The sequence below is a fragment of the Phaethon lepturus genome, unplaced genomic scaffold (genome assembly GCF_000687285.1).
Source record: "Phaethon lepturus isolate BGI_N335 unplaced genomic scaffold, ASM68728v1 scaffold7493, whole genome shotgun sequence".
Taxonomy (NCBI): domain Eukaryota; kingdom Metazoa; phylum Chordata; class Aves; order Phaethontiformes; family Phaethontidae; genus Phaethon; species Phaethon lepturus.
Genome location: NW_010529650.1, coordinates 166 through 23,641, shown reverse-complemented (window position 1 = coordinate 23,641; position 23,476 = coordinate 166). Strand labels below are relative to the sequence as shown.

General features: G+C 45.4%; 1 protein-coding gene across 1 annotated transcript in view; it reads left to right on the top strand.

The window, feature by feature from the left end:
* LOC104618422 (voltage-dependent calcium channel subunit alpha-2/delta-4-like) overlaps nucleotides 1–22,082 on the top strand; it is a gene marked incomplete at its 5' end in the record, with an annotated part of 45,660 nt that extends 23,578 nt beyond the window's left edge. The window contains 12 exons of the mRNA XM_010284005.1: nucleotides 1,028–1,045; nucleotides 2,328–2,405; nucleotides 3,744–3,824; nucleotides 6,262–6,336; nucleotides 7,750–7,836; nucleotides 11,295–11,366; nucleotides 15,959–16,020; nucleotides 16,710–16,777; nucleotides 16,916–16,961; nucleotides 18,415–18,512; nucleotides 20,529–20,622; nucleotides 21,983–22,082. Of these exons, the coding sequence (XP_010282307.1) occupies nucleotides 1,028–1,045; nucleotides 2,328–2,405; nucleotides 3,744–3,824; nucleotides 6,262–6,336; nucleotides 7,750–7,836; nucleotides 11,295–11,366; nucleotides 15,959–16,020; nucleotides 16,710–16,777; nucleotides 16,916–16,961; nucleotides 18,415–18,512; nucleotides 20,529–20,622; nucleotides 21,983–22,082 (879 nt within the window). The remainder of the gene's footprint in view (nucleotides 1–1,027; nucleotides 1,046–2,327; nucleotides 2,406–3,743; nucleotides 3,825–6,261; nucleotides 6,337–7,749; nucleotides 7,837–11,294; nucleotides 11,367–15,958; nucleotides 16,021–16,709; nucleotides 16,778–16,915; nucleotides 16,962–18,414; nucleotides 18,513–20,528; nucleotides 20,623–21,982) is intronic.
* Nucleotides 22,083–23,476: the final 1,394 nt, after the last annotated feature.

Below are 23,476 nucleotides of genomic sequence, written 5' to 3'. Positions count from 1 at the left end.
GGAAAGAGAAAGGAGTAGACCACTACTGAAGGAGCCTTCCCCTGCACTTCCCCAAATAGAACACATTCCTCAGTCTCCATCTCCATCCCTTTTTACATTTCAGAAAGAGGAAGTTACAGTTGTTCTTTTGGGGCTCTCTGTGTTTTCAGGGAGATAAAGTTTTTTTCCTACACTGGACTCTTCACTCCAGAGAAATGTCTGCATAACTGTGACAGCTAGAGCTGACCAGAGGTCAGATTTCCCTCTCTAACACGAGGTCTCGGGACTGTTTATACTATCTGAGGGGAAAAATCTTCTAGAAGCGTTGAGAGTGTTTCCATACACAGTCCCACTGTGGAACTGAAGTTATTGGCTCTGGTCTGGCCAGCAGCAGCTTTAGGGTGTCTGCCACAACCCTGGGGAGAACCCACAGTTTTTGGGTTTAAGATCCATGGTGGGAAACCTGAACTCTCTGAGTTGCAGCAAAACTAGGGGTACTGAGCTTAGCTTTGTAGCAGGGAATGTGGAAGTCCAGGTCACACATGGCGGTGCTCAGAGTCAAGACCACACAAACCCCAAGAAATACCTCCAAGGCAGCCAGGCTTGCACCATCATGGTGCATAGATGTTATACTCAGGAGACTCGTGTGGGAAGGGACTCTCTGCCACCTCTGTGCTGTGGCTGAGCACTGAGGCTGCAGCCATGGCACACTAGTTCTGTGAGGGTGACATGGGGATGTCTTCTGCTGCAGGAGCTGTGCCAAGTGAGAGCACGGTACTTGAGTGTGCTACGCAAAACCTCCAGAAAAGCTACTAACTACCCGGCAAGTTTATTCTATTAGCAGGCATGCCACCCCTGGCACTGCTGCATGGAGTCACACTTCCCAAGGCAGCCACAGGGATTTGTTTGCTGCACTTTTTTTGCTGTATCTCTTTTCTTGCCTCTTGGCTTGGTTTGCCGTTGTCTTTCTTTGCCCCAACCTTACCCATCTTCGGTTCATTCCTCCATTCATGTATTCATTCATCTGTTCATCCGTGTCTCTCACTAGCTGCCACAGTCTGAGGAGGTAACTGCACCCCTGTGTTTTGTGAGCGTGCTGTTTCCCTTGTGCCAATTGGTGTGTCAGTGCCAGCGCTCACAGCCACAGCTGGCCTGTACATCTGGAGGGAGGTGCGGGCTGCAGCACTGAAGGAGCCCTCTTACATTGGCAAGAAGAGGAGAGGAAGTGCTGGATGTACTGGAAAGCTGTGCTGTGCTGTTGGTTCAGAGTGGGTAGTGGTGTCTGTGTTGTGTGGTAGCTTAGTTCACCGGATCTCTTTTTCCATATGCCCAGTAAGTGCCAGAGAAGTTTACTTGCTGTGTGTTAGTGTGAGTGCTGCTGTGAATGGGAAGTTTCTACAAAGAATCGTCCAGACCAGTAACTCAAGATACCAGGCTCAACTGTCCATCAAGAGACTGTATAGGTTATTGACTGGCTCCTGTATGGCCCCCAGCATGTACAGTAATGGAGACAGGAGGTCATTTCTTGCCTTGCTACTTACTTGACCAAATGAGAGATGAAAGGGAGATGCTACTGGCATCACGAGATTACATCCTTTTGCTGGCTAGGCATGTTTGGGAGACTCCTTTGCATGTGTCTTGCCTGTTTTACCTCATTTCGTGTGTGTTTTTAGAGCATCTGTTTTCTGCAGTACTGGGAGCATCTGTTACCCCATTACATGTGCATGTCCTGTATCCCCTGTAGAGCTAGCTCACTGTGTTGTATCTGTTTGGATCATGATTTTGTCTCTGTTTTTCCTAAGCTTAGATGCTTGAGTAACAAGTATATATAAGAAGACTCTGTGTGTATTTGTGCCTTTTAAATATTTCCCTGTTGTGTTTCTCATTCAGGGTATTCATGTGTTTGCAATATAGATGATAACTTGTTTGTGATTTTGCTCATATTTGTGTTGCTTTTCCCTATTCCATGCTCCTTGTGTTGATGGTTTTTACACTTGTTGCATAAGTGCTCATGTCTACACTCCCAATGCGTGGTGGGTATAAATTGTGCCACCACTTCTACAGGTTCCTGTCTCTTCATCAAAACAGCTCTTTAATTTCTCCTGTTTCAACACATTTCACTGGCTTTCATCCCACCCTCATCACCCCACACGAGCCAGCACCCATCCCACAATCCTCTTGGATACAGAGTATTGAAAAGTGCTGCCATCTGTTTTTAGAGGGGTGTGGGAGGCAAGGAGGTGACTAATTGTAATCAACATCTGGGGTCCCTGGGAATTCCAATGCCTTTCGTTCGGGTTATCTGCGGTATTGCATTCGCTAACACGCGGCTCGTCGTTCTGTGGCAGCTCTTTGCATCTCAGGCTCAAAGTCTGTTGCTCATGACAACAGTGGCTATGCCAGTCTTCAGCAAAAAGAACGAGACGGTGAGTACAACGCGGGCTTCACTCTCCTTCCAGCCAGTAGAGGTGAAAGGATGCAGCGGACCTTTGCGGGGTTTTAGAGCCCATGGGTCTCTGAAAGAAAAGCCAGCTATATGAGGGACTGCAGTAGACCTTTGACAGGATGTGTGGTGGATAATTTATCTGTCAAAATGGTAGTCTGTCATTTCCTCTGAATGCTATTTCTTCAAAACACCCCTTAAATATGACACTTCTCCCTGGTTTATCCCTCCTATTTTCAAACTGAGCCTAATTCCAAGATCCATAAAGTTTCAGGCTGGAAGAGATCGTTACCTTGTCTAGTCTGTGCATTTTATGGCAGACATTAACATTTCATATAGACAGTCCTTCATGAGCCCAATAACCTGTATTTGGCAAAAGTGTCATTGAAGAAAGGCATCCAGCCCTGAGCTCTCCATTGTGGTTTCTCACTCTCTGTTAAAAACTGGTGTCTAAATTCCACTTTCAATTTGTTTGGCCTCACCTTCCTGTCATAATGACTTTCTCTGCCAGATTAAAAAGCCTGTACTCTTCGGTATCTTCTCCTGGGAAGCATCTTCTACACTGCCATAAAGTCAAACACATCTATCGTTTGATAAGAGGAAAAGGTTGAACAATTTAGGTGTCTTTCATAAGGGCATTTCCTCCAAGTTTTGAAACCCTTTAGACACTCTTTTCCTTACCATTTCTAGTTTCTCATCACCCTTTTTAAATGGCAGATGGTACCTCACCATTGCTGTACAAGACATAAGCTTCATCTAGGTCCTATGAACAATTGTCTGCCTTCTCCACCTGAGGCTGGCACCTGTATTAGCACAGCACTGAAGTGGGAGCCTGTGTGTCATTTTTCCCCCATGCTCACCAGATGTTTATTAAACAACCAGTTCCCCATCTGGTGGGGATTTCCTGCATTCCTTTTTCTTAGGTTAACAATTTTGTATTTGGTGTTTGGTTTAGTTGGCCCAAGTTATCAATTGATCTATGTTGTTTTGCATGATTGCCTTGCCTTTACTGTTATTTACACATAATGAATGCAGGGTTTTGCCCTCAGAACTTGTTTTCAGTGATTTTGTTACCTTTGAATCATAATAAAAATGCTGACTAGTATTGGGTAGAAATACTCCCCTCCATAAACACTAGAGCAACCCCTTTAGACTTCTTGAGGTATGTTTGAGGTATGTTTGAGGTAGTTGGTTTGAATTAACATAATCACACAAGCCTAGAGAGGATACATGAGAGACTAGTAGGAAGGCAATAATGTGTATTCAGGTAGAAAGGTACCCAGGTTTTGCCTCTAAAAATTTATTTTCCTTTCTTTTTAAGCGCTCTCATGGCATTCTCCTGGGTGTGGTGGGCTCTGATGTACCACTGAGGGAGTTGCTAAAACTTGCTCCACGGTATAAGGTAAGACTGAGATAATGCAATTTGTTATTTTGCACAGCAAAGTCACTAGTTGTTCTTCCATGGGCATGACTGAAAAATGATTCTTCTGCCTGTAGGAAGAACTATGAGCATAAAGCAAGAGATGTTGGATGCGGTGATGTGTGGTTTCTATACAGCACATGGGAAATCATTCACTACTAGAAGCTCTTAGGCTGCTTCAGTAAGACAAGGACTGGATGATCCAGTAGATTGGCAACAGGTCATGGAGCCTTTGCATCTTTATGGTCACCAGCCTAGATCCCTCAGAGATTATATGGATCTGACAGCCTATCTCAGAAGAATTAAAGTTTTATATCCAGTTCCCAGCGGACAAAAGCTGCCATGCCAGCTGGCAAAAAAATTAAACTAGTTTCCCTGTCAATATTCTCAGCAGAAAAACTGAGGACTGAATGGACTATGGAGAGCCAACTTTTCTGTGATGACTAGACGTTCCTTTCTCCAGATCAGCATGAAGGTCTCTTAGCAGGACAGTGTACAGGAAGTTGGCTCTCACTGACTTGTGCTGTACCTAGATAGAGTCTTTTCTCTCCAGAATTGTTAGTCCAACAACTTTCCTTTAGCTCTGTGTTTAATATATTTAAAAAAAAAAAAATGCGTTCATCCATAGGAAAACACCTCAGAGATGCACTGATCAGTTTCTGCTGTAAATTCTGTGCAGTGACCTTTTGTTCAATCAGTCTGCACACCAGGAGACAGCAAGGACATCTGAGGATCACCACAAAATCAGGCAACTTGAGCCATTATTTCAAGTTTTCCGTTTCTCTAAAATAACTCTCAGACAACTACTACCAGTTAGGCAGTTGTCCAAAATCTGATTGCTGAAGACTCACAGGACTGAAAGTGCTGTCAGAAGTTATGAATTTGTGTGGTGCTTCCAGATATGGATGCAGGGCAGACCATTCACATGCAGCTGTAGGAAACGATCCTCCAGGCAACCCAGGAACTATGAGTGTCAGGGTGCATGCACTCAGCATGCAGAAGCTAGCTGTTTTGGGTCTGGGTGAACCTTGTCTAGGAGCTTCAACTTTTTATAGACATTTATTTCCTCTATAAGACTAATACCATCTCATCTTCAAAGGCCATGTGTCACAATAACCTTTCTTCGGGCCAAAGAGGGACACAAGTCTTTCCTCCAAGCAGTGCTAGGGAAGGAGGGAAAATTATTTGAAGGATTTCTTTACATCAGAGGCAGGACACAACTTCCCAGAACCTCTTCCAACTCCAGATCATCTGGAAAGCTAGGATCCTCAACTTGAATCCCCTGGCATGCAGGTTACAAAGGACCAGTTCCAGAGTTACAGCCCTTGAGAGCTCATACCTTTATGATTGCACTTACTGGGCTGGGAAATTTCAGCTTTAATAGGCCAACAAGAAAGTTTGCTGTAGTCCTGATCCAATGTCTTGGATTCATTCTTGCCACGCTAAGATGAGCTCAGTGTGCTTTGCAAAAAACTGTTTCACATAGAGAGTCCAAAGTTTTGATCTGGGATGTGTGAAATACAGGATTCATTCCCTCCAAAAAGCACAGACGGATTGTAAATTACTTATCTCCTCACTTCCCTATTGTTATCCCTCCAGGAGTGCCTCTACAGGAATATAAAGTTGCAACAATTTTTTTTAAGACAGAAATCTTAGCCATTCTTGTTTTCCTTGAGACACCTTTTGTTTTGGCAAGCGCAGGCTACCAGCGGGTGTTTAGTAACTCCATGTTTAGCTGGAATTTGTCTTATATATGGGTTTGATCTGAGTAATTGCGCTCTCAGAAATCTTTTGCAGATCAGGTTAGCCAGTGTCTGCTCTTGTTAGATTATGCTATTCCTTAAAAAGCCTTTTAAGACTACAGGCTTGTACAACTGGCCTAAGCTAGGTCTGGTCTTGCCAACACTGAAACGTAACACAGAGCTCCTCTGAAGACCAACCAGGTCTCCAGAGAAGCCATCTGTGTGATTCATACTCACCTGTTCATTCACTGCTGTGCATAGGTGGTGATGGGCATACAGACCTGTCACCGCTGTTTCTGTACTGTTTATGACATTCCTCGTTGTTGCCCATTTTATGTGCAGCGCTGCTCTGCCTGCTGTGGAGAGCTTATTCTGCCTCTGGGTGGTAATTGTCCACGAGGACAATCAGACTCTAGGAGAGCATCTTTGTCTGAATGTGTACAAAGCCCAACTACCTGCCCATCCTTCTGTGCATCCAAGAACAGGCAGCCAGCTTGGACAGAGCAGCCAGAGTTCTGGAAATAAATGGTTTGGGATGGACCCTATTTTCTGCTGGTCAATACCTTTAAAAGGAATATATTTCCGAATATTGGTGGTGCCAGGGTATCAGCGGCACCCATTACACACCAGTGTTTCTAGCTGAAGAGCACTAATTATTCTAATGCCTCTTTCTCCAGCTCGGTGTCCATGGATACGCCTTTCTGAACACCAACAACGGTTACATCCTTTCACACCCAGACCTCCGTCCTTTGGTATGTATAGCTCTGAATTTGAGAACCTTTGCTTACTTGGAAAGCAGTGCCTTTCAGGGATACTCCTGATTTCTCATATTTTATTAAGCTGTGAAGGCTACCAATCTGATATATAGGCACTCAAGAGCACGAGGGCCAGAGAAATCAATTCCACATGCATAGATGTATATATGTACACACACGCATATGAAGCGTAAGGTTCCCTGCCTGCCTGTTCTCCATACGAGTGCACATGAGGGCTGATATTTGTGTGCGCTTTCTGTGCTGTGGGTGCACATGTATCTGCATCCATGCATGGTTTCACTGCTGGGCTGAAGAAACAATTCCCCTCGCTCAGGCACATCTCCTACAAGAAGATTCAGCGTGAGTAACACCCCAGTAATAGCTACCCAGCAGCTGTAGTGTTGGACGTTTTGGGAATATGAGGCTAGCAGGGTCCAGTACCACAAATCTTAGTAACTTGGTAAGTCAGAGATGGTGTAGAGACCAGTAGGCTGCAAAGACCTTCTGGGACTTGAAGGAGTGGACACAAGGAAAACGCTTCTCCCTTGTGGAGCCACCTGGAGCTCCAGACCACACATCTCTCTACAAACACACAGCTGGCCTTGTCACCCAGACACCCAGGCACGCAATGACTTTACATTTCATACGCATGCCTGCCGGCACAAACCTACCTGCACACAGCTATAAGCCTTGGTGCAGTTACCGGCAGGAGAAAGTGCCACCACAGGGCTTCACGCCAACAGCCTTCGGAAAGGCAGCTTTGCACAGGGAGAACGCAGGCACGGGTAGCTTCACTATGTGAAGGGACACATCGTGTTTCCAGGATGGGGCAAGGCAAACCTAGGCAAGGGCACTGCTTTATCCTCCACCTGAAATTGGCCTCTCAGTCTGCTTCACACCTTTTCCTTCACCCAGAAGGTTACAGGGAAATAGCTCTCTTGTATCAGTTAGCCCGAGGTGAAAAGTCTACCTTTCTGTCAGTGGAGCCAAAGCCTAACTTCAATCAGAAAAGATCTCCTGCTGGTATTATAGTGTTAATGGGATTACACTCTTAGCTGTGGGAAAAAACAGATTTCCTGGAGGCAAGCATATTGTACAGATCCATGTGGAAGAATATTCACAAAGGAGGCTGTAGCCTTTACCTGTAAATTTATCTGTGTTCCTGCTTGTCCCTTGCTCCTGGAACAGCCTCTCCCACTTGAACTATCCTAGCCCCACATTACCTGCATAAACATATACATGATATGGGACCGAGAAGGCACTTGCACCCAAAAGCTGCCTTCCCAGTCAGAGGATAAATGAGACACCCCTATTTTTCAAATTAGATATAATTTCCTAAATGGTTAGTTTAGGAAGTTATCTAGCCACTTACTTATGGGGTTTTTGTTTGGTTTTTTTAATAAATGCCAGTACAAAGAAGGAAAGAAACTGAAACCTAAGCCAAACTACAACAGCGTAGATCTCTCAGAAGTGGAATGGGAAGACCAAGATGAAATAGTGAGTATCAGAAAGCAAATTTAAACCTTTTTTGTAGCTGCTTCCTTCTATTACTTTGTGTGCCTGTATGGAAGGGGCAGGGGAGCAGCCAGCACTCCTGTTTTTTCCTGGGACAGACTGGTCCTGACTAAGAGAGGCTGGTGGTCTATGAGGGGACAAGGATGATGATTCCATACAAAGTGCTTGTCTTCTTTCCAAGTATGAGTTTTCCTTCTCAGGGAACAGGGAGGGAAAGCACTGGCAGGAGGAAGGAAGCACTTTGGAGGGTGCTCCAGGGAGCCAGTCTCCGTGTACATGGTCCAAATGCATGGCAGTGTCCCATGGTGTTACCCATACATATAGTATGTGAGATATAGCTCAAGCCACTCACCTAATGAGATCTGCAACAAGGAAAAAAGAGCATTCAAAAAGAGATTAAAGCTTGCAGTCACTATTAATAATAAACAAAGAGGATAAGGGACTTAGATGCTTGAGAAAAATGAATTTCCAGAAACTAACTTATTGCACAGGTGTGAAGGCACTGAAAACAGTAGCTGACCAGAGGGAAAAGATTAGAATATGCCTTTTCGACTGTCTTTTGAGCAATATTAATTAAAGTGATAAACAAGAAACAGCACACACCTTAACAAAGAGCTGCACATTGCCACGTTGCACAACTAGGAACGCAGGTATAATGAGAAGGTAGAAAGGTTCCTCTGTGGCTGGTTTTCTTTTACTCAGAAGAATTAGGAGAGAATAGATACTTAAGTTGCTAAGATAAGAACTGAATTTGGAGTAAGATAGAATTAGCTGTGGGACACATGCTTCTGGATTACAGGGGAGCCTGCTGAGATAAACGGATCTGATGGTATAGATACCCACTTAAACAGGCAGGACAAACACACTACCCAGCAAGAGGATCAAAGTAGCTACTGTCACTAGTGCAGGCCAAGTACAAAGGGCCACGCTAAAGGAACCAGGGAAGTGGAAGAGTGTCAAATTTGAAAGAAAACACGATGGGACTGGGTGTGAACCACGGAAAGCAAGACAAAAGTAAGAAGCTTTACATGCAGTGGAACCCCCAAGATGCAGGTTGCCAATGGCTTTGTGTGCGTTCAGTGATGTCTTTTAGGAGCTCTGCTCCCATTGTAGTTTTCTCTCTCTCCGGAGTCACTGTTCCTCTCTACCTAGCTTGCTATTTTACAAAAAAATAAAAATCCAGGAAATGAGAGGTCTTTGCTTTGCTGTCATATTTATTTGGCTAGCAGGTTCCTGTCTGACCAAATAACATTGATACTTGGATGCAAATATGATGCAAAGTGTACAGTTTCTGTCCGTAGGCAGAGTAAAACTACCCAGTGGAAAAGAAAATGTCAAAAGAGACATGAAAAACAAAGCCACTTTGTGTTCCTGTACTGCATCTTCCAGAAGAAAGAAAGGCTGGAGTCACTGAGGGTACAGAGACATTCAGTGACGTGAACGGTATCTGCAGCGTGACTTCAGCAAGTCTAGAGACTCTCAAGATACATCCACTGCAGCAGAAAGCTGCCAACATTTCAACACTCAGATTTGCAGCTACAGTATTAGATCAATGACAGACTCAACATCAGTTGCAGTATAATCTCAGCAACACCGATAAGCAGCAAACTCAGACTGGAAAAATATGCCCAAGTGCTAACGATGTGTAATACAGCCAGCTGCTAAAAAGAAATCCAGGGGAGGGAAGATGGCACTGTCTGGAAAATACCAATAGTACTCTCTGCAGCTGGGCAGCAAGGAAGTTTGGGCTTGCAACACGGGGATATTCTCAGCATGAGGGGAAAAGGGAAGGGTTGAGGGATCCTTCCCAGCAGTCTAGGAGCTGTCACCCAAACAGATTCTCTTCAGCGTTGACAGAATCACTGGAGAAGAACCTCACCTGCAAGGATGTTGAAACCAAATGGCAAAACACCTAGATGTTGTGAGACCCCTCAGGTAAATTGTATGTCTGTGTTGGTTTGAAACTACAGAAGCAGACAGGGAAAAGGAGTCGGCAGCACTTGCTGCCGGTGATGGGGACAGCACAGACTCGTTGCCCTGCAGCAGGAGAGTTTGCTGTTTGGGTTGTCAGGAACGAGTGCTTCAGCACGCACCAGACAACCCCTCCGTCCAAACTCTGCTACACGTTTTTCAAAGTGGAGGCCAGCTGTTGCCAGAAGTGTCCTGCCTAAAAAGGATTGAGTCACCAGGACCGTACCTGACTTCTTAATGCAGGAAAAGCTATTGAGGAAGAAGGAGCAAACCTGGATTGCGGCACCAGCCCACAGCCACTGTCACCCGTGGGCTGGGCACAGGACAAGCAGTCTGCCTGCAGACTAGCTGGAGCTGAGGAGATCCAAGGAGATCTGATATCCACTGATTCCCTTCGCTGCCTTATGGGGCAACGAGAGATACCTGATATTCAAGAAGATATGGATGAAGCAACAATATCTGAACTAAACCCAGAGCCCATAGAAAATGCTGCAGGCTGTCAGACCAGAACAGAGAGTATGCCGTGGCTCTGGCAGGAGGTCAAATGCTCTTAGCCAAAAAGGAGTAATAGTACCTGTCAGTGTTTTGATTTCTGAGATGTGGGCCTTGAGAAACACAAGCTTTATATTCTAGCTCTGTAAATAACCCACATTAAACAGAACTGTGGCCCTGTAAAGCAAAAGCAGCTGAGACTGGCCAGCACTTGAATGGAGGCCTGTCTCTGGAAGTAAGGAACCAATTTGTGTGAATGAATCCGTTACTTCCCACCTTTTTTTCTATCCAGGCTGAAGCAATAGGCTGATATGCTCCAGCAGGCTGGACATAAAGTCAAAGCCTCCGCAGTTGTGGAAAAATTCCCTGGCTCTTTCTTGCAAGTGGCTGGGAGTGACTGTGAAAATTACATTTTGCCTTTGGAACCTGTATTAAATAAAGTGGTCTCCTCGCTGCCTACCCTGCTATCGTAGTCTTGCTTTGCTGTGTTAAACAGCTGCTTTGCTGCACCTCAGAAGTGGTGCTGAATACAGCCTATAATTTATAAATCGGTTTAAAAAACATCCAAGAGCTTTGGAATCGATCTGGGGGAGTTAGTGGGTTTCTCAGGTGTCTCCTCTTCCAGGCTCTCAAAGCACCATGCTAATGACTTTCTAGCTGCCTAATGGTGAAGCCTGAAACTTGGACTGGCAATTTCATAGCTTCCAGGTCCTTTCCTTTCACTAAAAAGACACATCAACAAGCTTTCAGCATAAGCTGTTATTATTCTGTGTCACTTATCAGCCTGATTGAACAAGGATCCTGACCACTGAGAACAGGTTTTCAGTTTAAAAGAAGCAAGAAAGAGCTGTGGGGTGGATAAAAACCCTACAGTCACTCTTTTCTGCCAGCCCCTGTATGTGAATGACAAGTGGCTCTATTAATTCCTGTCCTGCCCTGCCTGGAGACACTAATACTAATCTTGTTCACCTCTGCAGCTGAGAACTGCCATGATCAATGGGGAAACGGGCTACCTCTCTATGGATGTGAAGGTCCCTGTGGATAAAGGGGTAAGAAGTTATCCTTCTGTTCAGGTCAAACGAGAGAGGGGATGGGAAATAGATGCTGAAGAACCAAGAAGGATGTGGTTTTAAGGTTCAACATTTCTGAGTGTGAGGATTTTATTGTTTCACCACATATATAACACATGTGCTAAAGACATAAAATAGAGCATGGTTAGGAGTGCTCTTTATACCTACTGACATTCTGCTCTCACAAAGGTATTGGAAGTGCCTCACAGCTCCCTACTTTGTCCAGGCAAAGCCAAAAGGCATGTTGTTCCTTGTTTATAGGGCTGTGAAATGGAGATCTTCAAGAGTTTAGAATGTGGGAGACTATGCTGGTCTGACCTAGACAGAAAGAGGTTTGGAGACTATTTTGCAATTCCCTTCCCCTACCCAAAAACACTCACGAAAACTGTCCCTTGCTGTCAGAATCTGATTTCCTTTATCCAAGTCCAGGATTAAATTTCTATACAAATATTTACAGACATTTTATGAAAAGTCCTAGTGAAATGGAGACTTTTGAATGTTCCCTACCACGTCTAATGTAGGGTTATACATCTTCCCTTGGAATCAGTGCAAAATCATCTTGTACATTTACGTTCACTGGTACTTTTTCATTCAGGTTTATTTAACTCTTCTAAAGATTTTGGCTTTCATCATGGACCTGTTGGAGAGGGTCCAGAGGAGGGCCACAAAAATGATCAGAGGGATGGAACACCTCTCCTATGAGGACAGGCCGAGAGAGTTGGGGTTGTTCAGCCTGGAGAAGAGAAGGCTCCTGGGAGACCTTATTGCAGCCTTCCAGTACTTAAAGGGGGCCTATAAGAAAGATGGGGACAGACTTTTTAGCAGGGCATGTAGCAATAGGACAAGGCGTAATGGTTTTAAACTAAAAGAAGGTAGGTTTCGACTAGATATACGGAAGAAATTTTTCACAATGAGGGTGGTGAAACACTGGCACAGGTTGCCCAGAGAGGTGGTAGATGCCCCATCCCTGGAAACATTCCAGGTCAGGCTGGACGGGGCTCTGAGCAACCTGGTCTAGTTGAAGATGTCCCTGCTCACTGCAGGGGGGTTGGACTAGATGACTTTTAAAGGTCCCTTCCAACGCAAGCTGTTCTATGATTCTATGATTTCCTGTTAGGAAGTATTCCAGAGTCCTGCAAGTTACACTGCCCAGAAGGCTTTCATATTTCAGGAAAATTTCCCATTTTTTAATAGAGAGCATTTTTTTCAGCGATCAGGCTGGCTGAACTGCTCCCATGCTAAGCCACAGTCAGCACCAGTTCCAATAAACCAACTGCTCACAGCCACAGCTGAAATGGTGCCATTTCCTAATGAAGACACCCCTCCGTTTCCTCTGAATGGTTGTACCGCTCGATCTTGTAACTGAATTATCTTTCTCTATTTTTGGTGTTTGCAACTACCAGGTACCTGTTCAATGGCTTTGCCCTTCCTCTCCTTGGCATTGCCAACATCTGCATTTGAGATACTTGCACACTTTTCAGTCCAAGCAGGTTTTTTTTGTTCCCTTTGTCTCTTGTATCATTTCTGGTATGCAAATACCAGGTGCTGAATTATTTGCGTACTCTCTCCCTGTGGCTCTGTAGAGAGCATCCCTTCTCTGCAACAGGATATTTCTGAAGAGGGAGCCCCAAATCTCCTTTCCACTGTCCCTTCAATTTTTTCTCCTTCCCACAGCTGTGCCGGAATGGCTGCTGTTGTTTCCGTGCTTCTATGCTATTTTTTCCAGTTGCCATTTTTCCATGTGAATTCCAGTCCTATTTGCCCAGTCCTTCTAATTTTTAGGGCTCTTTGGAATTTTTTTTCAGTATGCAGAGAAATGCTGTCTTATTCTATTTTACAGATCACTGTACATAAGGGCTCCCAAGATAGAGTCGGTCTGTTCCTCTTGTTAGATCTTTTTCCCTTGATGCCCTGTTGTTTTCTGTTTCTTTTTGTTTGCAGTACTGCAGCTGGTTCTCACTCCGCATCTTATTTAAGCCCACTTTAACTGAGTCTTTAGAATAAAATTTCATGAGAAGCTCTTTCAAGTGCTTTATATAAACCCAAATACATTGCATGTCCTTTATTCCCTTCATCCATTATCTTTGTTATTCTGTCAGAAAAGCAATCAGGGTTTTCCAGCAAGATCCATTCTTTGTAAGTCTAGATTGATTATTTCTCTAGCTTAACCTCATTCTCTGTCTCTGTGCACCCTTAGTAACATTTCTTCTGAGTCATCCAAAGATATCTTTTTTAGTTCAGTATTTTAGGGACATCTTTTTGCTCCCTTACTCAGGGAAACAAAGATAACAAAAAGTAGCCTTGGTAAGAGATATTACCTGTTTTATTCTGCAACTCTGCAAGCCTTATGAAGCACAATAGGCGACTGAAGCCGAGTATGTGACAGTTTTACTATTATCAGAATACACACAGAGCGGGGACCAGAACTGAAACTTAGCAATTCCCACTTGTACTCTGCTCGCTGATGAAGCAGAGCTGCAGTTGAAACAAAGAAAGTGCTGACAGAGCCTTGAAACAAAGAGAATGAGGCAGTCAGACAGTGGAGAGAAGGGCTGAGTGAAGGGGACAGAAATTACTCTGTCAGCCACGTAAACGTTGATTCCTCAGATTGATCTCAGGAAGGGAAAAGTAAGATCCAAAGACAAGGGGCGGTTATTAGAGAGACCTGATGGCAAAAATGCCTTTGCTTGCAGCTAGGGTACAAAAGGGTTGTGACGGAAAGCAAAAGAGCGGGGACATGGTTAGGAGCTGTGGCAAACCACTGATGATGGCACTAGCCAGAAGTGACTGCCTAGTACAGTGACAACACCAAAACTGGAAATACATGTGTTCCCAGACAACAGGTGGTAGTCAGCCATCCTACTGCTGTGCCAACGTGCCCATGTTCTTGTCTTCTGCCTTGCTATGTGGCAAAGTCCTGCCTGGTCTTCCTCAGAGCCAGTTGGCTCCAGGATGCCTCTGCTTCTCTCCCTTCCCACGGATGAGTGGTGATACCTCCAGCTGGCCAGCCACCCCCTCTCCCTGCCCAAACAGAGGTTTTCCCTCCCTCACAGGCACCAGTGCTGAGTGGCTGCATGTGCAGAAGAGGGGCAGGTGAGGGGAGCAAAGATGAGCAGAACAAACCCTGCTGAAGGAAAGGGTCTCAGAGTAGTGGTGCCCCCAGGCCATTTTCTACTGCATCATCCTTTACTCCAGGGGAAGGCCTACACCCCCAGGTCTCCTTCTTCCCATGCCTCCCCACCTCCACCATCAGATCACACTGGCAAGGAAAGGGAGGCTTAATACCTCTTGTAACTTCCCCACAGTCACCAGAACACCACCATGCCATGTCCCTTGAGGGTATCACGGCACTCCTGGAACATCTCATCTCAGCAAAAGACTCGGACCCTGTTGCTCAACAGTACACAATTGCCATGCATGGAGTGAGCAGGGAGGGAAGGGGTTGAGCTGTCTCCCACCTCTTCACCTACCAATAACCCCCATCCCCGTCAGCCCATCCGCTGTGTGCACAAACCTGGGGCACACTGTGGAGCTGGTGCTGGCTCGCCCTTCATGCCTCGCTCCACTTCCACTGCTGCACGGCTTGAGCAGGTTAGAGCAGGCACGACTTTACCTGGGGAACACTGAGTTTTCTGTGTTCACTCCCTGTCTCCCACACACATCCTCTCACCTCGTTTTCAGACTGGGGCTGGGATTTTAAACATATTAGGGTTCATATACTGGCATAAAGGTTGGATAGAAATTTTCCAAAAACTTTTCTCCTTTGGAAAAGACTTCCATTGAAATCAACACTTTTCTACAGGAAAAGGCCAGTCTGGCAAACAGCTGAAGTTCTGAAGCAGCTTTCAATAGTCTGAAATGTCTTCAGTTGAAATGTCAACCTGAAAAAAATATTTTCATGTGAATCAAAACAGCTTGGACTTGAAACAGCACTTTTGTTCAATTTGAAAATGTAAATTGTTTCCTTTAGTGATGTTTTCTAACAAAATTGGAATATGTTAATGTTTTGTCCCAGTTTGGCATGAAAGCAAATGTCAGGAATCTGAGCATTTCCCACAGGAGTGGGGAGACTTGGCCCCAGCTGCCCACCCACACAGATTTGCCATCCTGCCTCTCCTCCGATCCCATCTCTCCTTCCTACCTGCTCCACTGAGCCCCCCCTCCTGCTCAGGATGATGATGATGATGTGCAAAGCCATCAAGGTTGTTCTGTACAGCAAAAGAGCAGCAGGGCCCCCAGCGCATTGGCTCGGAGGGTGCAAGAGGGAGGGCAGCTTCACCCCACCCCTTCCTGCAGCCTGTGCAGGAGCCCTAGAGCAAAAAAAGTTTTAACTGAAGCCCTAGATGGAAAGACAGACTGGCTCCCTGGATCCTGAAAGTCACAAATTGCTGAATATGCTGAATACTGCACATTCATCCCTGCCTCCAGCCAGCCCTAGCAGGGTGTGAATTGTTAGTAATGATCAACTACTTTTGCTTAGCCTTGGCAACCTATATCCCAGGTCCCCATCACCACTATGCCTTGGTCTGTCAGATGGTCTCTCACTTTCTTTTTCATGCTCTTTATTCCAGAAACGAGTTCTCTTTCTCACCAATGATTATTTCTTCACGGACATCAGTGGCACACCTTTCAGGTGAGCAAGGACTCACATGACACCAATATGGTGTATCAGAAATCTGCCATCAGGGACAGCAAATTGGTCCCTTTTCTTCATAAAACTGGCTACAACTCATGAGTAGAGCAATGTGAATAAAAGAAGTCAGCTTCTTTGTTCCTATAACCATTAAAATATTGGTTGACGACAACTCAAAAGGAATATTATGATTTATCTGAAGTTCAGAATCCAAAACCTATACCTTAGGTGAAGCATGTTGTTTCATTTCAGAGAAATGAGACATCTTCAATTTTCAGTTCCACTGAATATGTTTTATGTTCTGGTGTATGGCTCTAAACAAAACATTGTTATAAACTGAAAATTATAAAACATCACAGAAGAAATCAAGCAAAAATTTTTTTTCTTTTTTTCCCCAGCTGAAATGGTTTGAAACTGGCACAGGTTTGAGAAATGTTATTGTTGACCTGAACCTACAATGTTGGCCAAAAAATTGACAGCAAAAATGCCTCATAGGTCTACACACAGGTTCCTTAGCCTCTTGTGCTGAAATTGGATCTCACTTAATCCTCTTTTGATGATATTCTTTTCTTTAATAGCAGTGGAGGGAGTTAATGTCTTTAAGGGTTGTAATTGCAGGGAACACAGTGTCATGTTTAGGGATTACACCTCTCCTTGCTGACAAGCCCTGTTTTCCCTCCTGCCTGCAGCCTGGGTGTTGTGCTGTCCAGGGGACACGGGGAGTACATTCTGCTGGGGAACACGTCAGTGGAAGAAGGTAGGTTAATCTGGAACAGCCACGCTATCCTAAGGGACAAGGTAGCTACTCTGAACTTCACTGCTTTGCTGCTTCTTCACAGCCTGTATCTGTCTGTCTGCTGCCTAACTGAATACTCTATGCATTATCTGGTTTCAGGTTTGCACGACCTGCTCCAGCCAGACTTGTCTTTAGCAAATGAATGGTAAGCGGAGGAAATCCTGTCAAGGACACAGGACTTTGTCAGAAGGTTTTGGCAAAGTTCTCAGCAATTTGGCTTCAGTTCACCACCCTCAGTGGCCTAGAGAAAAAGCAGTGCTGTTCAGGGGCTGTACCTGGAAACACCTGACTGTCTCTAGGCAATTCAGTTTCACCTCTTCCTTTGGGAGATCCCACCAAAGCCTGGCACATCCCTCTGCTAGGAAACATCTCCTGAGACTTATCTTCAGTATTCTGTGCTCAGACTTATTTTGTTCCTCCTCGTTGGCTCAGAATTGTGCTACAAAACCTACAGTATGTCAGACGTGTCAGAAAATTTTGTTGTAAGCTTGGTGAGAGATTGAAATGCTTTTTTAAATCCTAGCTTATTTTTGGTTGGCATTCTTCTGAACTGAGCCTAGACCTAATTTCTAGTGAACATGGATGTGATTTATGACCCCTGTTTCAGTAGCAAGCATAATTTATGGGTTTGCTTGGTTTGGATATGAAACAGGGTGAAGCATGGCACTTTCCATTTATTGCTGTGAGGTTTGGGATTTTCATGAACCCAGCATTCAGTTACACTCAGGCACATGAACCAAGCCTGTATCAAAGCCAAAATAACTATATTCAAGAAGCCCCACAGCCCTTCACACCTTTCATTACACTGTCAAGTTTCACAGGCAGCGCATTAGAGACACAAGCAGTGACTTCTCCTTCTTCTACTCCTAACTCGCGGTGTCAGTTTACCACACTTTACATATTCATTTCTCTTAGACTTCTCTCATAAATCACTCCTTTCAGCCCCTTTATGAGTTGTGATTCTCTCTTATAACCCCTTCCTCTCCCTTGTCCTGACAATGAAGTGGTCAAAATTGGAAGCATGATTAGAAGACTGGTTTCTTTTGTAATACAGAGCATTAGTAATACACTCTCCTGCTTCTCCCCAAACTGTATCCTGAGGCTCCTGCAGCTGTGTCCTTTTGGGGCAGCTTTTGTTGCCATCATTCCTGATCTCACATTTTGTTTCTCTGTCTCTTGCTTCTTCTGCTCCCAGTGAGGTCTTACTCATATTGCACATGACTCTCTGCTTTTCAGGTCTCTCCATCACATTGTTATTGTTTATATAGACATAGCTACACACCTTACACAACATGTAATACAGATAACTGCTGGAAGGATTTGGGACTGCTGTGTTGCATTGTGAGTTTATGCCAGAGAGCATAACAGCAGCCCTGCTAAACGCAGCAGTCAGATTAATTGGTGTTCGGTTTATTGGTAGGGTTTGACTTACAGCCACATTGTTAGATTTTGAGTGGGCACAGCATGCAACAGCAGCAAAATCTTTACAGCCCAAGCTTTTTTGCTGAATTTTTGTTTGCAGTTACTATCTTCCAGGAGCATTTCCTTGACTGTGGTTTCTCTTTGCCCTTGCGGGTTTCTTCTCCCCTCCCCACCAGGATTTACTGCATCACCGACATTGATCCGGACCACCGGAAGCTCAGCCAGCTGGAGGCTGTGATCCGTTTCCTCACCGGAGAGGAACCTGACCTGGAATGTGAGTCCCAGGCACTGAAAAGGCGCTGCTGGGATTTCCCTGTACCCATCACAGGGGAGAGGGGACTGTGACAAACTGACTGGTGTCAGACTGAGCTCCTGTGCCACCTCCTCACACAGGCAGGACTGAACTCAAGCCCAGCTTAATTCACAAGTGGAAATGAGCTGAGGGTCCACTTCCTTGTCTCTGTCAGAGGATTTTTTTTTCATTTCAAATCTGTCGCATAACTCAGCTGCATTGAAGGTCTCAGCATAGGAAATACTGAAAAGTGAAAGGCTTGAATGGAGCTTGGTGGGGACTGCACACGATGTTTAAGACAGACTGACCAGAGGGGGTCAGTCATCACCCCCCTCTGGCTAAAGCAGGTGATGGCAGGAGGAGCCAAGAAAGCTGCTGTGACTACTCTGCTCCTCAGGGCCCCAGCCAGCATCCTCCGAAGGCTGCATGGTGCCATCTAAACAGACGGGTTCTTTCAGAACAAGGGTTATTAATTTTGTTTTCCAAACACAACTGGTAACTGATTCGGGGGAAAAAACTGTTACAGAATTATTATCTTTCCTGCTCCCCTTGCTGCTCTCCCCTTGCACCAGGTCCCATTCTCCAGGCGAGGTGTAGCCACACAAGCAGCTGATATAGCACCACTATGGAGTGGGACTTCTGCTGCGGGGCAGGGGTGGGCATGGCAACCCCCTACAGCAATTTAGCTTTAGGATGTCCTTCAGCCCACCTCACTCCCCACAGCTTCAGCCCCCTTAGTTGTGCCATGTACAAGCTTTTGCATGTAATACTCCATCTGAGAGGCACGAACCTTTGGCATGTTTTGGATGGGAATCTCTTAAAACTAAAACCAAATGTAATCCAATAATTGCTCCTCTCTTGCATAGTGTGAGCAGACCCCTCCTGGCTGTCTTTGGAGGCGGCTAAAAAGAGGAGATGTATGAGTTGAAGAGGCCAGGGAGGAGGAGGAAAGTTTCAGGAGAGCTGACTGTGAGAAACATGCAGATTTGGAAGTGCTGTGGAGGGAAAAGAAATAGGATTTGGATACATCCTAGACATTTGGTGCCTGGGGAGGAAAATATCTGCTGATGAGCTCTGTTTTTGAGGTCTGAATGACAGCAAGGATGGAGAAATGGATTGTGACAGCTGTGACAAAGAAAGGAGAAAGAAAGTTGGGAGAACTTGGGAGAAAAGCTTAGGGGATGCCTGGGTCTTCAACCCAGTAAGTGGAGGCAGAAACATTGAAAAGGGGTGGGGGGTGGCTCTATCTAGAACACCACTGAAAGGGGCATATCTGCAATATGATAGCCATCACATTCTCACAGCACGAAATGAATGCGGGCAGGGCAATGCAGAAATGAAGCAGGTCAGATAAAGAGGATCTTAGAGTATGCTATTTAGCACATGGCATATTCTAACCTTCCTAAACAACCCTCAGTCCCAATCCAGGCTGGACTAAACTGGTAGACTAGACTGGCTTGAGCATCTGGGGGGAACCAGGACAAGAGATTTACAGGAAGGACAGAAGGGTAACAGAGAAGCCAATGAACACAAGGACAGAGTAGAAGCCATAAAGAAGTCACCTGGGGCTTTGAAGAAGCTTCTTGAGTGGAGTGGGATGTCTGGTGTCCTTCTACAGGGCACCTAGAAGAAACGTCAAAGCAGGGAATTGAGGCAATGGTTGTGGACAGCCTGTTCAACCAAGGAGACAGTCAGAGTGAAGACATTATGAATAACTTTCTTTGAAAGCCTCTCGCTTGCCAACACTTTCAAACCCAAACCCCTTCCACTGAGTTTGCAGGGGAACCAGTCTGATGATCTTAGTATAAAACTGTTCTTGAGTTCTCCGACATTGAGGACAGTAGGTCCTATTCTCAGCCCTGCAAGGGGAGGCCTCTTTTTGTGCCATGTTGCTTCACTGCCCTGGGCCAGGCAGATGCTCCATAATAAGGAACTCTCTAAGACATCTAGGGAGGGACATGTCTTTCTCTCCTGATTCTTGTTCTCTCTTCTTCTTAGGTGATGAGGAGTTGGTCCAGGAGGTGCTGTTTGATGCAGTTGTCACTGCACCCATGGAGGCCTACTGGACAACACTAGCCCTCAATATGTCCATGTACGTGTATGAGAAATTAATATGAGTAAAACACTGTCAAAGACACACGTCCAGATGCTATGGGCTTACGCAGTGCCTGAAACAGCCACAGATCCTTTTACGGCATCTAAGAAACTTTAGAAATAGCTCAAAAAGCTGATAGAAATAGCTCAACAGCTTTAGAAATAACTCAGAAAGTGTCTCTCAGGAGTGGACTCCAGCAGGTTGGGCCTTCTCAGGTGAGCCTTTAGTTTGGTGAGTTTACCTGAATATCATTGGAAGACAGCATCCAGATGTGTCACTGCAAGCACCTAGCCAGTTCAGCACCAGTTCTTTGCAGCACCTAATTTAGATGCACTGCATTAACCTCTTTAGTTGATACAGTTTGGTATCTCTGGGTACCTGAGACCATTTTGGTTTAAAGTTATTATGAGTTATTTCCCCATGCATCAGTTATCCCTTTGAAGAGCAGCAGTGCAGTTTGGCTTGACTTCCCATATGACTATAGCAGAAGTTCCATCCCAGGTGGCAAGGAATTTGCTCCTTATCAGCAGTGAAGAAAAGGCAGTTTCATCTTGTCCCTGTTGGTGACGCCTTCACATTGAACTTCAGGAAGGGAATGGACAGGCTAGCTTCAGTAAACAACTTTCTACTTCATCATTTCCAGTGAGGCACCCGTTGCTTGTAGTATCTAGTTTCATGACACACAGATCTACTTTCAGCAGACAACATACTACTTAAACAGATGTGTGGCCATGGAATTCCTGTCCTCGTTTCAGTTACCAGTACTCCTACCACTAACAAAGCTTGAGCCAGCAGCAATCATGCTAGGACACCCAATTATCAGCACATCTTTAAATGGCTATGCCAATACACCCCCCTTACTTTAAGGCCACCACACTGCAGCCAGCTCTCCACCATGTAGATGTCCCCTCTGTGCCCTTGATACCTCCAGGAAGACGAGTCTGAATCAATCTATGGCTTCAAAGTCAGGCTGCTACCCTGCCCATCCTGTGTGTGCCTGAGATGGCCATTCTCTCTCTGCAGTTCCTCTCCCTCACTTGAGCCTCATGAAGGCAGCTTGGAGCAGGGCTAGCAGGAGGAGCTTATGGTCTACTTACAAGAGAACCAAATGAGCAAACTTCAAAGGTGTGAATCTAGGTACAAGTCTTAGCCTGCCAATTGTTAGCCAGTAACAACTTGTCGCCATTAACAGGTAGGAGCCAATGTCACTCCTGATGTAAATGGGTTATATAGCAAAGGAACTTGGGACCACACCTCCAGGTGTGGCTTCTAGTTTGAAAGGTCCTCACCCTTGGGCAGGGAGATGGCAGTTTTTCTGAGAACTGTTTGCTTCTGCTTGTGTGTTTCTGTTCCACAGGGAGACTGAGGCAGGTGTTGAGATGGCATTTATGGGCACTCGGGCTGGACTCATGAGGAGTGCCCTATATGTGGGCTCTGAGAAAATTTCCAACAGGTAAGTCCCTGAACAGCACTAAGGATTTCTCTCAGTGACTCTGAAGGGGCAGCACAAAATCACCACCAGTCTTTAAAAAAATATATTTGGGGAGACAGAACAGAAAGGAAAGAAGCAACACCTTGGTGTTATGGGTGCTGATTTACAGAGTTGGAATAGTAGGGATGCTTTGTCTTCTTCTGGTCCTTTTGAGTTTTTCTTAAAATACTGTCCCAAAGTGCATTCATTTCAATGAAAACCTACAATCATTCCCTGATTTCAGTCAGCTAACAGAGAAAATATCCACAGTGACTACACAACCCCAGGACCATTTTGCAGTGCGGAGGCTCTGCGCTCCAGTGCCCCAGTGACATTCCAGCTTGGCTTGGTTTGATCTTTCTGTCTCAATTCTTCTTTCGGGTTTATTCTGTTCTGCCTCTTACATTGCCCACATCGCAGTAGTATCCCACTGCCTTCCAGTGAGGCATTAAGTGATGTGACTGACATCTGTCACATACGATTCATTCTCTTGTCCTCTCCCTCAAGGCAAAAGTGTGTGTTCAGTGGAGGGTTTTGTAATGGAAAGGGTACAGTTTGCATTTTTATTGCATTTTGAATATGCAGGCTGGTGCACACTGCTCTAAGAAAGGACAGGTCACAGAGGCACACCAGCAGATGGAACAGAAGGGGACACTGTTGGTGGTGGTCCTTAGCCTCTTGGCAGCTGTTTCTCTGTCTCTCAGTTCCCCAAACACGAGTCGTACATTCAAGGCAGAGAGCTCGGCTGTGCCTGAAAGGTAACACTGTCAGCAACACTTTTCATGTTTTTGAGGGAGTCTGGATAAGTCGGAGTAGTCAGGCTCTCATGACAAGGGAGAAAACGTGTGCTATAGGCAGCTGATATGATGATTCCCTACCCCACACTGCTCATCAGCAGCATCGTTCAGTGCTTTTAAACAGCCGCAGTCACGACACTGCAGTGACAGACCCCTGCACGACACACAAGGCGCTTCTGGAATCTCCTGAAAGGAAGGAACTCTATAAATGAGTAATTATCGTGATGTCAAAAATACACAGCAAAACAAGAGCCTGTCAACAAAGAGGACTTGTCAGGCAAGATGTAGGGACCTCCAGGGAAGCCAGTGACCTGGTTTGCACGAGGTCTCTCCTGAGCACTCGCTGCCTGTCTTGCCATGCCCTCAGCACCCACCCTCTGGCCTTCAGGAGCACCCCTTTCCCCAAGTACTTCACTCTGTGTATCTCTAGTTCAGTATTTAGCCACAAGCAGCATGACCTTCAGGGGTATTTGTTTGGTTTGTTTTTTTGGTGTGGGTTTGTTTGGGGTTTTTTTGTAGGGGACCGTCCAATTCCCTTTTCCCACCTGCTCCCCATTCTCCTGCAGTAATTAACAGCCGTCAA